Source organism: Mustela putorius, unplaced genomic scaffold (genome assembly GCF_011764305.1).
Source record: "Mustela putorius furo isolate JIRA1106 unplaced genomic scaffold, ASM1176430v1.1 tig00003866_pilon_pilon_pilon, whole genome shotgun sequence".
Classification (NCBI taxonomy): domain Eukaryota; kingdom Metazoa; phylum Chordata; class Mammalia; order Carnivora; family Mustelidae; genus Mustela; species Mustela putorius.
The window spans coordinates 2981999-2999035 of NW_025422018.1; the positions used below are offsets into that span (position 1 = coordinate 2981999).

The 17037-nt window shown below is 35.7% G+C and overlaps 1 protein-coding gene across 7 annotated transcripts in view; it reads right to left on the reverse strand.

The window, feature by feature from the left end:
- Positions 1-17037, reverse strand: part of SCLT1 (sodium channel and clathrin linker 1) — a 179390-nt gene that overhangs the window by 120158 nt on the left and 42195 nt on the right. For all 7 annotated transcript variants that reach the window (XM_013053900.2, XM_013053898.2, XM_013053899.2 and 4 more), the window contains 3 exons: positions 11534-11656; positions 9414-9479; positions 690-760 (listed from right to left, as the gene is read on the reverse strand). In XM_013053900.2, coding sequence (XP_012909354.1) covers positions 690-760; positions 9414-9479; positions 11534-11656 — 260 coding nt within the window. The remainder of the gene's footprint in view (positions 1-689; positions 761-9413; positions 9480-11533; positions 11657-17037) is intronic.

Genomic DNA, 17037 nt, shown 5'->3' on the forward strand with positions numbered 1-17037 from the left:
AACTGCTATAGACTGGAGGAGACTAAGACGTGACATCTAAATTCAATGTAGAAATTTATATTTTTTATAAAATGTTAATTTATATTATACTTTAAAGATATTTCTAAATGACTCCATCATAGAGCAAAACTCTATTATATCCATACTTGTGGATTTTACGTATTATGAATAAGGGGGAAAAAAAGTGAAAAAGTTTTTCCTGTGAAGTCTATTAATGCAATGATTATTAAACCACTCAGCCACAATAAACATGTATAGTATTAAGTCACCTGATTTTTAAAAACCCTCTATCGGCTTTGTCTTTTTCCCAGTCTTACTTCCCCACTCCTCTACTGGTGCTCACTTATATTACATCTAAATCCCTTTTCTCAGGGTCTGCTTATTGGGGAATACAAAGATATGTGCAGAAAAAATATTGCTAAGAGAACTGATTGCCTTCCATAGGCACTGGTTTTACCTTCAAGGAACATCCCTGCATATATATATGTGTATATATATATATTATAGTTGCTTCCTGCTAAGCGTCACAATTTCAGTCTTTTTCAGTACTAACAGATCATATATACAGAAAGCTATTGACAGAAGCTTAAAGGGAAGAAAAAAATGCTCATGGAAAAAGTATGGCATCATAACTTATTCTGAAGAAAAATAATTATTAATAAAATAACAAAATTCATTTTTGAAAATACCTCAGTTGTTTTCGGAGTCGCTCGATTTCCACATTTTGTTCAGTTATTGCTTTCAGAAAGTGTTGGTTACTCTGCCATAGGAAAAAAATTAGAAACATTCAGTATTAGAACATTTAAAACTACATCTTTAAAGATTAACTGTAGAACATATAAATAGAAAGAAACTAAGTCATGAAATGATTAGAGTTTTTGACAGTAAAATATAACCTTGGCAATCTTTCCTTGCTTTTACTTTACTATTTTAGTGGACACCTGCTTCACTTCAAACTACATACAACTGCTTTTTGATGTCTTATGGTTTTTCTTTGGCCATTTGAGCCTTCTTTCTTTACCTAAGTCACATAACAATGACTGAAGAGAACTGGGATGTAAATACACCAAACTCCTGTGCCCCATGGTGGAGTAAGTCAGCCTGTTCTACACCGGCTTCCAGAGTCCACTGGTAGGATTAAGTTTCAGTTAAGCAAGGTATTAATTTGCATGATCCTTAGTAACCCTCTGGCTGCCTTATTCTCTCTTCCCAGTCTCAATTTCCCATTCCCCTACTGGTACTCCCTGGTATTGTCTCCTAAATACATGGCATACTTTCGAATCCTTTAGGGTTAGCCTAAAAAGGAACCTAATGGAATATAGGAAGCAGTCTTCCAAGTGTAGGTAAAATTGTATAAAAATCAGTACACTAATCAACCAGAACCTAATGGAATATAGGAAGCAGTCTTCCAAGTGTAGGAAAAATTTTTCTAAGGGAATTAATTTTCTTCTCTAAGTGATGACTTTACCATGAAGGCACAAACTCCTTATCCTTATCATCATTATGTATATGCCTTATGGGCAAAGTCAACATAGAATGGTTACCTCCTAACTGACAGTCTTGATTTCAGTTTTTTCACATCCCAACAGATCATACATACATCTCTCCAACTGTTTCTCCTGAAAGCAGTTTTCATTGTGCTTCTCTCATATTCTACCCAATCTTATTGACTTCGTATTTTTAGTACCCTATTTTATTTCCCACTGGAATTAGAATTCCATTCTGCCATCATCTATTCACTTTAAGACAGAAATAACTGTATCCTTTCTGTACTTTGATAAAACTTTATATGCACTTTTACAATGCACACTGCATTATATTCAAACACTAAATTTAAATTTCATACTACAATATGAGTCACTTTTTGAAAACTACTTTCTCCTAGAATTACCAGTGACTGGCATATGATTTAATACATTCTTAGTACTTACACCTTTAAGGAATAAATGAATGAACACCTCCAATGAAATATAAAAGAAAGCCTGAAGACTGCATCTTCATCTTTATTTTGGGAAATAGACTACTGTAGATCAGAATTTAGTGTTCAATTCACAGATTACAATTTTTTTAGATTTTTTTAAAATTTTTTATTTTTCATAAACATATATTTTTATCCCCAGGGGTACAGGTCTGTGAATCACCAGGTTTACACACTTCACAGCACTCACCGAAGCACATACCCTCCCCAATGTCCATAACCCCACCCCCCTTCTCCCAAGCCCCCTCCCCCCAGCAATCCGCAATTGGTTTTGTGAGATTAAGAGTCACTTATGGTTTGTCTCCCTCCCAATCCCATCTTGTTTCATTGATTCTTCTCCTACGCACTTAAGCCCCCATGTTGCATCACCACTTCCTCATATCAGGGAGATGACATGATAGTTGTCTTTCTCTGCTTGACTTACTTCGCTAAGCATGATATGCTCTAGTTCCATCCATGTTGTCGCAAATGGCAAGATTTCATTTCTTTTGATGGCTGCATAGTATTCCATTGTGTATATATACCACATCTTCTTGATCCATTCATCTGTTGATGGACATCTAGGTTCGTTCCATAGTTTGGCTATTGTGGACATTGCTGCTATAAACATTTGGGTGCACGTGCCCCTTTGGATCACTACGTTTGTATCTTTAGGGTAAATACCCAGTAGTGCAATTGCTGGGTCATAGGGCAGCTCTATTTTCAACATTTTGAGGAACCTCCATGCTGTTTTCCAGAGTGGTTGCACCAGCTTGCATTCCCACCAATAGTGTAGGAGGGTTCCCCTTTCTCCACATCCTCGCCAGCATCTGTCATTTCCTGACTTGTTGATTTTAGCCATTCCAACTGGTGTGAGGTGATATCTCATTGTGGTTTTGATTTGTATTTCCCTGATGCCGAGTGATATGGAGCACTTTTTCATGTGTCTGTTGGCCATCTGGATGTCTTCTTTGCAGAAATGTCTGTTCATGTCCTCTGCCCATTTCTTGATTGGATTATTTGTTCTTTGGGTGTTGAGTTTGCTAAGTTCGTTATAGATTTTGGACACTAGTCCTTTATCTGATATGTCGTTTGCAAATATCTTCTCCTATTCTGTCAGTTGTCTTTTGATTTTAACAGTTAACTGTTTCCTTTGCTGTGCAAAAACTTTTGATCTTGATGAAATCCCAATAGTTCATTTTTGCCCTTGGTTCCCTTCCCTTTGGCGATGTTCCTAGGAAGATGTTGCTGCGGCTGAGGTCAAAGACGTTGCTGCCTGTGTTCTCCTCAAGGATTTTGATGGATTCCTTTCGCACATTGAGGTCCCTCATCCATTTTGAGTCTATTTTTGTGTGTGGTGTAAGGAAATGGTCCAATTTCATTTTTCTGCATGTGGCTGTCCAATTTTCCCAGCACCATTTATTGAAGAGGCTGTCTTTTTTCCATTGGACATTCTTTCCTGCTTTTTCAAAGATAAGTTGACCATAGAGTTGAGGGTCTATTTCTGGGCTCTCTCTTCTGTTCCATTGATCTATGTGTCTGTTTTTTGCCAGTACCATGCTGTCTTGATGATGACAGCTTTGTAATAGAGCCTGAAGTCTGGAATTGTGATGCCACCAACGTTGGCTTTCTATTTCAATATCCCTTTGGCTATTTGAGGTCTTTTCTGGTTCCATATAAATTTTAGAATTATTTGTTCCATTTCTTTGAAAAAGATGGATGGTACTTTGATAGGAATTGCATTAAATGTGTAGACTGCTTTAGGTAGCATGGACATTTTCACAATATTTATTCTTCCAGTACAGGAGCATGGAACATTTTTCAATTTCTTTGTGTCTTCCTCAATTTCTTTCATGAGTACTTTATAGTTTTCTGAGTATAGATTCCATGCACCTTGATTAGGTTTATTCCTAGGTATCTTATGGTTTGGGGTGCAATTGTAAATGGGATTGACTCCTTAATTTCTCTTTCTTCTGTCTTGTTGTTGGTGTAGAGAAATGCAACTGATTTCTGTGCATTGATTTTATATCCTGACACTTTACTGAATTCCTGTACAAGTTCTAGCAGTTTTGGAGTGGAGTCTTTTGGGTTTTCCACATATAGTATCATATCATCTGCGAAGAGTGCTAATTTGACTTCTTCTTTGCCAATTTGGATGCCTTTAATTTCCTTTTGTTGTCTGATTGCTGAGGCTAGGACTTCTAGTACTATGTTGAATAGCAGTGGTGATAATGGACATCCCTGCCGTGATCCTGACCTTAGTGGAAAAGCTTTTAGTTTTCTCCATTGAGAATGATATTTGCGGTGGGTTTTTCATAGATGGCTTTGATGATATTGAGGTATGTGCCCTCTATCCCTACACTTTGAATAGTTTTGGTCAGGAAGGGATGCTGTACTTTGTCAAATGCTTTTTCAGCATCTATTGAGAGTATCATATGGTTCTTGTTCTTTCTTTTATTGATGTGTTGTATCACATTGACTGATTTGTGGATATTGAACCAACCTTGCAGCCCTGGAATTAATCCCACTTGGTTGTGTTGAATAATCCTTTTAATGTACTGTTGAATCCTATTAGCTAGTATTTTGGCGAGAGTTTTCGCATCTGTGTTCATCAAGGATATTGGTCTATAGCTCTCTTTTTTGATGGGATCCTTGTCTGGTTTTGGGATCAAGGTGATGCTGGCCTCATAAAATGAGTTTGGAAGTTTTCCTTCCATTTCTATTTTTTGGAACAGTTTCAGGAGAATAAGAATTAGTTCTTCCTTAAATGGTTGGTAGAATTCCCCCGGGAAGCCGTCTGGCCCTGGGCTTTTGTTTGTTTGGAGATTTTTGATGACTATTTCAATCTCCTTACTGGTTATGGGTCTGTTCAGGCTTTCTATTTCTTCCTGGTTTAGTTGTGGTAGTTTATATGTTTCTAGGAATGCATCCATTTCTTCCAGATTGTCAAATTAATTGGCGTAGAGTTGCTCATAGTATGTTCTTATAATAGTTTGTATTTCTTTGGTGTTAGTTGTGATCTCTCCTCTTTCAATCATGATTTTATTTATTTGGGTGTTTTCTCTTTTCTTTTTGATGAGTCTGGCCACGGGCTTATCAATTTTATTAATTCTTTCAAAGAACCAGCTCCTAGTTTCGTTGATTTGCTCTATTGTTTTTTTGGTTTCTATTTCATTGATTTCTGCTCTGATCTTTATGATTTCTCTTCTCCTGCTGGGCTTAGGGTTTCTTTCTTGTTCTTTTTCCAGCTCCTTTAGGTGTAGGGTTAGGTTGTGTACCTGAGACCTTTCTTGTTTCTTGAGAAAGGCTTGTACCGCTATATATTTTCCTCTCAGGACTGCCTTTGTTGTGTCCCACAGATTTTGAACCGTTGTATTTTCATTATCACTTGTTTCCATGATTTTTCTGAATTCTTCTTTAATTTCCCGGTTGACCCATTCATTCTTTAGAAGGATGCTGTTTAGTCTCCACGCATTTGGGTTCTTTCCAAACTTCCTCTTGTGGTTGAGTTCTAGCTTCAGAGCATTGTGGTCTGAAAATATGCAGGGAATGATCCCAATCTTTTGATACTAGTTGAGTCCTATTTAGGACTGAGGATGTGATCTATTCTGGAGAATGTTCCATGTGCACTAGAGAAGAATGTGTATTCTGTTGCTTTGGGATGAAATGTTCTGAATATATTTGTGATGTCCATCTGGTCCAGTGTGTCGTTTAAGGCCTTTATTTCCTTGCTGATCTTTTGCTTGGATGATCTGTCCATTTCAGTGAGGGGAGTGTTAAAGTCCCCTACTATTATTGTATTATGGTTGATGTGTTTCTTTGATTTTGTTATTAATTGGTTTATATAGTTGGCTGCTCCCACGTTGGGGTATAGATATTTAAAATTGTTAGATCTTCTTGTTGGACAGACCCTTTGAGTATGATATAGTGTCCTTCCTCATCTCTTATTATAGTCTTTGGCTTAAAATCTAATTGATCTGATATAAGGATTGCCACTCCTGCTTTCTTCTGATGTCCATTAGCATGGTAAATTCTTTTCCACCCCCTCACTTTAAATCTGGAGGGGTCTTCGGGCTTAAAATGAGTTTCTTGGAGGCAACATATAGATGGGTTTTGTTTTTTTATCCAGTCTGATACCCTGTGTCTTTTGATTGGGGCATTTAGCCCATTAACATTCAGGGTAACTATTGAGAGATATGAATTTAGTGCCATTGTATTGCCTGTAAGGTGACTGTTACTGTATATTGTCTCTCTTCCTTTCTGATCTGTAGGCTCTCTCTTTGCTTAGAGGACCCCTTTCAATATTTCTTGTAGAGCTAGTTTGGTGTTTGCAAATTCTTTCAGTTTTTGTTTGTCCTGGAAGCTTTTAATCTCTCCTTCTATTTTCAATGATAGCCTAGCTGGATATAGTATTCTTGGCTGCATGTTTTTCTCGTTTAATGCTCTGAAAATATCATGCCAGCTCTTTCTGGCCTGCCAGGTCTCTGTGGATAAGTCAACTGCCAATCTAATATTTTTACTATTGTACGTTACAGACTTCTTTACCTGGGCTGCTTTCAGGATTTTCTCTTTGTCACTGAGACTTGTAAATTTTACTATTAGGTGACGGGGTGTGGGCCTATTCTTATTGATTTTGACGGGCGTTCTCTGAACCTCCTGAATTTTGATGCTCGTTCCCTTTGCCATATTGGGGAAATTCTCCCCAATAATTCTCTCCAGTATACCTTCTGCTCCCCTCTTTCTTCTTCTTCTGGAATCCCAATCATTCTAATGTTGTTTCGTCTTACGTTGTCACTTATCTCTCAAATTCTCCCTTCATGGTCCAGTAGCTGTTTGTCCCTCTCTTGCTCAGCTTCTTTATTCTCTGTCATTTGGTCTTCTATATCACTAATTCTTTCTTCTGCCTCATTTATCCTAGCGGTGAGAGCTTTCATTTTTTATTGCACCTCATTAATAGCTTTTTTGATTTCAACTTGGTTAGATTTTAGTTCTTTTATTTCTCCAGAAAGGGCTTGTATATCTCCCGAGAGGGTTTCTCTAATATCTTCCATGCCTTTTTCGAGCCCGGCTAGAACCTTGAGAATTGTCATTCTGAACTCTAGATCTGACATATTACCAATGTCTGTATTGATTAGGTCCCTAGCCTTCGGTACTGCCTCTTGTTCTTTATTTTGTAGTGAATTTTTCCGCCTTGTCATTTTGTCTAGATAAGAGTATATGAAGGAGCAAGTAAAATACTAAAAGGGTGGCAACAACCCCAGGAAAATATGCTTTAACCAAATCAGAAGAGATCCCAAATCGTGAGGGGGGAGAAAAGGATAAAAACAGATTCAAAAAGAAAGGAAGAAAAAAAGAAGAAAAAAAAAAGATTTAAAAAAAATGAAAACGAATAAAGAAAAATATAAAAAAGAAAAAAAATATATATATTAGATAAACTAGTTACAAACGTTAAAAAAGAAAAGGGTAAAAGTTAAAAAAAATTTTATCAGAAGAAGAGAAAAAAAAAAAAATAAAATAATTAAATTAACTGCAAGACTAAAAATATCACATGGAGAAAGCCATGAGTTCCGTGCTTTGCTTTCTCCTCCTCTGGAATTCTGCTGCTCTCCATGGTATTGAAACTGCACTCCTTGGTAGGTGAACTTGGTCTTGGCTGGATTTCTTGTTGATCTTCTGGGGGAGGGGCCTGGTGTAGTGATTCTCAAGTATCTTTGCCCCAGGCGGAATTGCACCGCCCTTACCAGGGGCTGAGTAATCCGCTTGGGTTTGCTTTCGGGAGCTTTTGTTCACTGAGTGCTTTCCGTAGAGTTCCAGAGGACGGGAATACAAATGGCAGCCTCCTGGTCTCTGGCCCGGAGGAGCCGAGAGCCCGGGGCCCCACTCCTCAGTGTGCCCTCAGAGAACAGCGCCCAGTTATTCCTGGTCTCCTGACCTCCGGCTGCGCTCCGAGCTCACCGAGCCTGCGACCGGTACAAGGTAAGCCCGAGCTTGATCTTACTGTCGGCTCTGTCTCTGTAGCCGGTTTTCCTGTTCCAATACCCGCAAGCTCTGCGACTATCAGACACCCCCGATCCTTCTGTGACCCTGCGGGACCTGAGGCCACGCTGACCCCGCATGGGCTTCATCCCGGTTTAGCCTCTGGAGCCATGTCCCTCAGCTGAACAGACTTTTAAAAGTCCTGATTTTTGACTCTTAATCTCACAAAACAAACTGAGGGTTGCTGTGGGGAAGGGGGTTGGGAGAAGGGGGTGGGATTATGGACATTGGGGAGGTATGTGCTTTGGTGAGTGCTGTGAAGTGTGTAAACCTGGTGATTCACAGACCTGTACCCCTGGGGATAAAAATCAGAAGAGATCCCAAATCGTGAGGGGGTCTATCTTCCTGTGGCTTTGGATTCACTTCTCCACCTGTCCCACCTTTCAGAAATTGGTTGTTTTTCTGTTTCCACAATTGCTGTTCTTCTTCTCTTCGATCTGCCGATGGATTTGCAGGTGTTTGCAATCTTTAGATAAGCTATCTAGCTGATCTCCTGCTAGCTGATGTAGTCTCAGCGTGCTACTTCTCCGCCATCTTGACTCCTCCTCTCCTAAACTATTAATTTCATATAGAAATATGATTTCTTAATTATAGATATCGGTCATTTAGTTCTGGAGTACTTTAATACTATTTAAAATGTCTACAAAGTATGTTATCAAAAATTTTAAGTGATTAGAAGTAACAAAAGTGAAATAAGGTGAAATTTATTTAATATATTTTTTAACATGGTTAAGGAGAAAATTTTGAAAAGCAGAAAAAAATTTAATAACTTACTTTTGATGGCACAACTCCACTGTTAAACAAAGACATTTTCATTAAGTAATAACGAGAATTAGCAGAGGTGCTAAGCAAACTGAAGAAAGGAAAGAGAGGAATTACCCGGGATGTCATAATTGTATTACTCAACAATGAGGTAAAATAAAATTCCAGAAAGAAAGGAAAAGAAAAGTGAGAGGAGAAAAAAGGTAGTGAGCAGAACAAGGAAGGCTAACTATTGCATTTCTTTTAGAAAAAAAAAAAAAAGAAATTTAGATGTACCAATTACATCTATTGGTGTAACTGGTACATCTAAATTCGATGTACCAATCATTTGTTAGTTGAACTAACTAACAAATGATTCTTAATGTCCTATTATTCTTAAGAAACTGGTTATTCATTTAACAGTTCCACAGTTCTTATTATATACCTACCAGCATGCTAAATGAAATACTAAGAATAAAGCCTGAGTCCTACTCTTGAGGAGCTCAGAGTCTAGATTACTCTCAAGAGTACCACCAAGGACACTAAGATTACTATTAGATTAGGTGATAGCTCAGAAAGATATTAGCTTTAGGTCTCCAGTAAGTATTGTGAACACAGACATGTTATTGAATGTGAAAGGAAAAGATAGATAAAGAGAAAAGAGTATATTTTCACTTACCATTTCTATGTTCTCTTTAGTTACATGAAGCTGCTTGGTCAACCGTTGAAATTTGGTCAATTGATCCTACAGTAGGAATGTAGAGGTGTACATGAATAACATTCTGTTTAAAGCCCATATGTAAAATTAACCTAAAATCAGTCTAAAATAATTATGCTTAAGTCTAGATGAATTTAGATGTTTTCTGTTGCTGTGTGAATTAGCAGTTGAAGAAATAATTTTTTAAATGACTACATTTTAAATGACTACAAAGTTAAATAAGGTGACAATGTAGAAACAAACATGGCTATTTATGTTTTATGTACGAGCATTATTTCTAGAAATCACTCTATTAGTAAAAAGACATTGGAGAGACATTGTACAATACTGAAAGACTACATTCAAACCTACTCAAAAACTGCAATATAAACCGTGGCACAGGAATTATTGCCTCATCCGTTCTTAAAAGTCTCATGGCTTGAAAGCCCAAGTTTCCAACTGTATGATTATCTGTTATGATGGAAGGGGCTATTAATATGTTGGATGACAGAACTAAAGGCTGATAGATAACTAAAGAAATAAAAATAATGAAGTATTATTTGTAAACGCTTGTACAAAAAAACCTAACTGCACAGCTACAGTACAAGAATAAAGGTAAAAAAAAAAAAATACCACAGGAGTTGATTGACCTAGATGAGGAAATAGCCTCAGAGTAGTCACTTATATTACAAATAGTTTCTAGATCTCACAGGTAAAAGCCTTTTCTTTTTGATAAAGTGCCGCGTGTGTGTATTTAAAAATAATTCTTAAAATTTGAATATAGTTGACATATAATGTTACATTAGTTTTAAGTGTACAACCAATACAGTGATTCAACTTTTCTATACATTATGCTATGATTTACTACAAGTATAGCTACCATCTGTCACCATACAATGTTATTACAATATCATTGACTATATTCCCTATATTATGCCTCTTATTCCCATGACTTATTCATTTGATATCTAGAAGCCTTTATCTCCCTACTCAATTCCCTTCAACCATTTTGTCCATTCTCCCTCAAGAGAGTCCCCTCCCTCAGAGGTAAAGGTCTTGCTCAGACTACATATGGGCTACTTTCAAATGGGCATATATAGAAAAACCATTTTGTAAACTGCAATGCATCATGTAAGTATTATTGCCACTCCTTTAGGTAGAAATTCCCAATTATGATGATAGTAATAGGAACATTCATACACTGGAATTTGGAAAGTCCATAAATGAGAGAAAGGAGTGATAAAAATATATTTAAACATCTGCCTTCTCAAAACCCATAGAAAAGGGATCAAAATTGGAATACCCCATAGTTCTCAATGTTTCTAGCAGAAAAAGAACCAATGGAAGGATCAAGGAGGCACATTTTTCAATGGAATGGATGGTCTTCTGAGATAGTAAGTTTTTGTCAACAGAGATATAAGCAAAAGCTGAGATGTCCACTTTGAAAGAATACAAAAATCATTCTAGCTGTGGATAGAAAGAATGCCTTAATAATCATTAAGATTTCTTCCTACTGTATAATTCTATTCTGATTAATTTAAGCTGAATACACTTGACATCTATTTTAGAGGTAACTGAAAGAGTGTTAACATTTTCACTTCACACAGTATTGTCATTATATTTGAGCAGGTTTCTTCACTGGCCATAATAGCTCCTGTCACAAGCCAATATATAAGCTCTAGGGATCCATTTATACAGAATCATCATATAGCTGCTTCTTAGAACGAAATACAGCTTTCACTGATAATCACATTATAAAACCTAATGTATACTAGGCATTGCTTTAACTGTCCAAGAACTTTCTAACCAGCAAAGATTTAACATAAATAACACAGGAGACATTTGGGCATTCCTCTTCAAAATGGAGTTTCTCAAGAATGAAGATATACATGAAAATTGATATGTAAGAGAACCATGAAATCCAAGAATACTTCTTTGAAATTTACAGCCTTTTATTATTACAAAAGCAATACATATGGTAGCAAATCATATAATACAAACACACGTACATTTAAAAAAATTAAAACATATTCCTACCCATAAGAGACAGCCATTGCCAATTTTTAGTGTAAATTCTTCCGGATCTCTCTCTCCGAGATTACCTTTTGTTTTTGACTTTCCACTACATGAATGTGGGCCTCAGTCATATGTTCCCGGTAAAGTGTCTGAAGTCTGTCCAGCTCCTGAGAAACAGTCTGCCAGAGTTCCATAGCCTGAGTTTTTTCCTATAACACAAAAAGAATCAAGAATTCACTAAACTGTTATCAGGCTATTGCATAGTACAAATGAATCATACTGTTTTGCAGAATGAATTCTAGTATATGAAGTCACAAAAATAAAAATGGAACTTGTGTAAAGATGGTATAGTTATATTTCTGATTTATGCACTTGTATTAATAACAATTCAGAGAAGGGGAGCCTCAGTGGCTCAGTTGATCAAGCGTCTGACCTTTGATTTTGGCTCAGGCCATGATCTCAGGGTTGTGAGACAGAGCCCCGCACTGGGCTCTGCATTGAGTGTGCCGCATGCCTAAGACTTTCTCTCACCCTCTGCCCTTTCTCCTTCTCTCTCTCTCTTAAAAAACAACAACAACAACAAAACAAACAAACAAAAATGTTTCAGAGAATAAACCTAAAGATGAAATTCCTTATGCTGAATTTTTTTCATTCAGATCTTATCCCTAAAATTTAACTCTTAAATCAGAGATAAGGATTTAAAGCAAGATTTTTGTCCTATAAGATGTAAGCCTTAAAAATTACTAAAGAAGAAAACTGCCCCAATACAGTACTAGATTTTTTTCAGATCATAAAAGTAATAAATGTTGTAGAAAGTTGGTAAAATATAGCAAACCAGAAAATAAGAATTACCTGTAATTTTACTACCTGATAATAAATACTGCTAGTGTCTAGGTATAACCATCTTTATAAATTTTGAATGCATTCATGTTTTTAAATGTGATTTTGGAACAAAAGTTTGTATTTCTGTTCTTTTAACAAAATTAGGAATCAGACAATATACTGTGTGTACTATACTATTTTCATTTGGCATTTTACAATTAGAGTTTTCTCGAGTCATTAACTATTCTTTCAATATAGCAAGTCTCAAAGTGTGATATAGGGACCCCTGAAGTCAAAATTGTGTTCATTTTAATATGAAGACATTATTTGCCTTTTTCACTCTCATTGTCTCATGAGTGTACACTGAAGTTTTCCAAAGTTTATATGATGTAATGTCCTCTCTCTGATGGGTAGTGGAATCTGTTCTTCAGTTCCCATTTGTTTTTTAAAATGTCTCAGTTTTAATCTATAATATGATATTGATAGATATGTAAACCACAAAAAAAGAGTTCTTCAAGGTCCACAATAATTTTTAAGCATCCTGGAGGAGGGTCCCGAAACCAAAAGGGTAAGAAATGCTAAGCTAGTAGGCACAGAGCATTATTCTCTTTTTGTTGTCTAAAAAGAAAAGTAGAACAGGTTCTGGCCATTTGCTGAGGGTTCCTCAGGAAGTTGTTGACTGAATCAGGAAGAAAACTTTACCTCTTTGTTTCCAAAGCCCAAACTTTAAAAGATTTATTTATTTACTTGAAAAAATAGAGAGAGAGAGAGAGAGATACAGAGAGGGGGAGAGGGAGGGAAAATCTTAAGCAGACACCCCACTCAGTGCAGAATCCATTGCAGGCCTCAACACTGGCCTCAATCCCACCACCCTGAGACCATGACCTAAGCCAAAACCAAGAGTTAGATACCCAACTGTGCAACCCGGTGCCCCCAAAGCCCAAACTTTTAAATCCCAGGTCAGAACTAATCCACTCTGTTTTAGTAAGAATGTAACAAGGTATAGGGAAAAGATAAGCATTTTAAGAAGATAAAGAATATACATTTAAAATAAATAGAGGTTCATATGTTTTAAGGAAACTATTACTGAAGTATAACATGCATTCGGAAAACACACATGAAAATCATGAATTTTCACAAAGTGGCTGAACCTATGTAACCAGCACACAGTTCAAGAAAGAGAATGTTATTACTAGCACCTAGAAGCCTGATAGCCCTTTCTTCAAGATACTACTATTCCCTCAAAGTAACTACTATCCTTACATCATCGGTTAGTTTTGCCTAAAACTTACATAGTTTTAAAATTTGTAGACAAACAGAATCTGGAGCCATAAGACTTGAATTCAATCCCTGATTTCTGGCTGAATGATCCTGGACAATTCATTTCAATTCCTTAAGAACATTTTCTTCTCAGTAGAATGGTCAGGAAGACACATCATAACCTCAAAAGTCTGCAGTTTTACAAACCTGCCTGATGGTAAGAATTATCTGGACAAATAGTTAGAAAACCAATTCTCTAAAGCAGTGGTTCTCACAGGACTAAACCATCAGCATTACCTCAGAAACTGTTAAAAACACAAAACTATTGAGCCTAGACTTCTTGAATCAGAAGCTTGGGAAAGGGGAATAATAATCTCTATTTCAAAAAGCTCTTAGGAGAATATAATGCACAAAAAAATTAAGAACCAATGTACTAATATAAATTCTTTAAATGGTATATAACCCATTATTTGAAAAATCACAATATAAGTGATTCCATATTATTAGATTTTTAAACTATTCCTAATTTTCATTATCATATATAATAGTATAACACACATATTTATTCATCAATTTTCACACAGTTTCTTAGGATATATTCCTACAATCTATGTGATATCCTAATCTAATTAATTGGTCAAAGGATATAAACACTTCTAAGGCTCTTACTGCCAATGTGCCCTCCAGAGAGATTTTTACAAATCACACTATCAGAACAAAATACTCCAAACTAAAAATATTAAGTTAGGTACTTAATATTTTAATAATGTTATCAGCTCCCGAGGCAATTATACTTGCTTTACCCAACAGCTTTTGAACTCAATTTTAATTACCTTCCTCTTTCACAATGATGATGATAAAAATAATAGGTAAATTTATTAATTTACATGTGTGTTAGTTATTACATTAAGTGCTTTATGGGAATTTCTGAATTACCATAAGAACTCCATAAGATAAGAATTATTATAATCTCTCTATATAAATGAAAGTAAGATACAAAAGACATTTCCAACATTACAGAGCTAGAAAACAGAATAGAGAACAAACTCAAGAAGTCTGATGAGAGGTTTTTTTTGAAACAAAAGCCTGTTTTCCACGAAAGCAAGGATCAACACTCTGTACTGTATCCTCAACAATTTGCCTATCAGTGCCTGATATTTAATAGACATCTAATTAATACTTGTGAAATAAATGAAGATATCTGAACAGTCAAGTTCTTCATGTTTATTACTTTGATAAAACATAATATAAAAATTATTCTATTTTTTACTATAAATTGTATTTAACTTAGTTTTCATCTCTTCAGTTTGGATTCAGCTAGTCTTCATGTATAACACAAAGGTCTTTCAATTTAGTGATACCAAAACAGTTTTATGTTTTATCCCACCTTAAAAACAAAATACTTAGACATATATGAACCATAAGCAGAATATCTGACATCACTGTTTTGATACTATTGCATTATTAACATCTTCTATTATTTATATTTCATAAGATTGCCTAAACTCTCATTTAGTTGAAATTTTATATTTAAAAAGTACATTATAGATTTTGTGGGAAATTTGTTTATAACCAATCAGCTTTCTCCTTTTTGACTGCTCAGGTGGACCTCATCAAATCTTCTGTGGAGTGACTGATCCAAAATGTAGCAAAAAAAAATAGAACCATCTTCAGAGAAAAAATGTGAGGTGGAGCAAAATGTAGAAGGAGAAAGGCAAAGAGAGGATAGGCAGGAGGAGGAAAAGATAAGGAATGAGAGAACAAGTTTGGTTTAATAAGAAAAAAAGAATAAGTAATTTTGAAGTTTTAATAAAATTTCACATTGGAAATTATAGCAACAAAAGTACTGCAGAGAGATCTTTTTGAGACAGGGTTCTGTTTTTGTTTTGTCTTTTGAAATTACAAATATTATCTAGTTTTCATTCCACTTCCTCTTTAAAAAAATTTTTTTTCAGTTTTTTTGAGGTATGACTGACAAATAATCATTGTATGGAACACCTGGGTGGCTCAGTCATTTAGCATCTGCCTTCAGCTCAGGTCATGATCCCAGGGTCCTGGGATGGTGCGCTGCAGCAGGGAGCCTGATTCTCCCTCTCCCACTCCCCTTGCCTGTATTCCCTCTCTTCCTATCTCTCTCTCTCTGTCAAATAAATAAACAAAGTTGAAAAAAACCCCATAATCATTGTATATATTTAAGGTATGTAACAGGGGGTTGTTTTACATATGGTCTATCATAATCTTTTTCTAGAGTATCAAGAATTGCATATTGTGCACTAATTTTGATAGCCTGTTAGAAAGCCTTCACACGGCTTTATTAATTTCCATTTACTTCTATATAAATATTCACCAATCCTTTCTGATATTATTATTTTGAACAGAGTTCAAACTAGAGCTTGAAAGTTGGAAAAGTTTGGAAGAGTATGCTTTCTCATTATTTTTTCCTCTATTACTTTTTCAAATCCCTTCCCTTTACACATGAAAAAAAAAATCAGTTTAATACATGTTCCTTTAAAAAATAAATAAATACATGCTCTTTTATTATGGTAAATACAGACTGTTTAAATCCAGTTTAATTTAATCAGTTAAATATCACTTTCATAAGTATCAGAATTCTAAAATTAAATTTGTAGGGCACAAAAAATGATTTTCCATACATAACTATAAAATCAAAATTGCAATGAAGAATTTGTAATCTCCATTTATAAATGAAGAAACTGAGACACACAGCTAGAAAGCAGAACAGAGTTTCAAATCCATACAGATATGAGATGCCTAGGATATAAAACTGTAAATTAAAAGAAAATTCCTGGAGCTCTTGGGTGGCTCAGCCAGTTAAGCGGCTGCCTTTGCCTCAGGTTATGATGCCAAGGTCCTGGACTGAGCCCCATGTCAGGCTCTCTGCTCAGCGGAGAGGCTGCTTCTCCCTCTCCCTCTGCTTGCTGCTGTGACTAGTTGTGCTATTTTTCTGTCAAGCAAAAAAATGAAATCTTTAAAAAAAGATTAAAAAAACCCCAAATTCCCTTATGTATGATTATACATTTTCAGTGTTGAAAACAAGGTATATATAACATAGCTTCCCAAATAATTCAATTACTATGAGGGAGGAAAAAAGGAGAAGTAATTAGAAGAAGTACAATTTTTGAGAAATATAATTCTATACTCTTTGAAAATTGAGGAAAACACCATATCAGAAGAAAACACAGAAAACTAAAAATGTAAATTTAGCTGAGTAGATAATTATTTTTTTCCTTAAAAAATTTTTAGGGCATTAAAAAATATATTTTAAAGATTTATTTATTTATTTTAGAGAAAGAGAGTGCATGCATGCATGTGAGCCAGTTTGGGGAGGGGCAGGTGGAGAGAGAGAATCTCATGCAGACTCTCCTTAACGTGGAGCCAGATGCAGTGTTCAATGCCACAACCTGAGCCAAAATCAAGTCAGATGCCCAACCCACTGAGCCATCCAGGCACTCCTGGCATTAATATATTTTTATAAGACATAAAAATC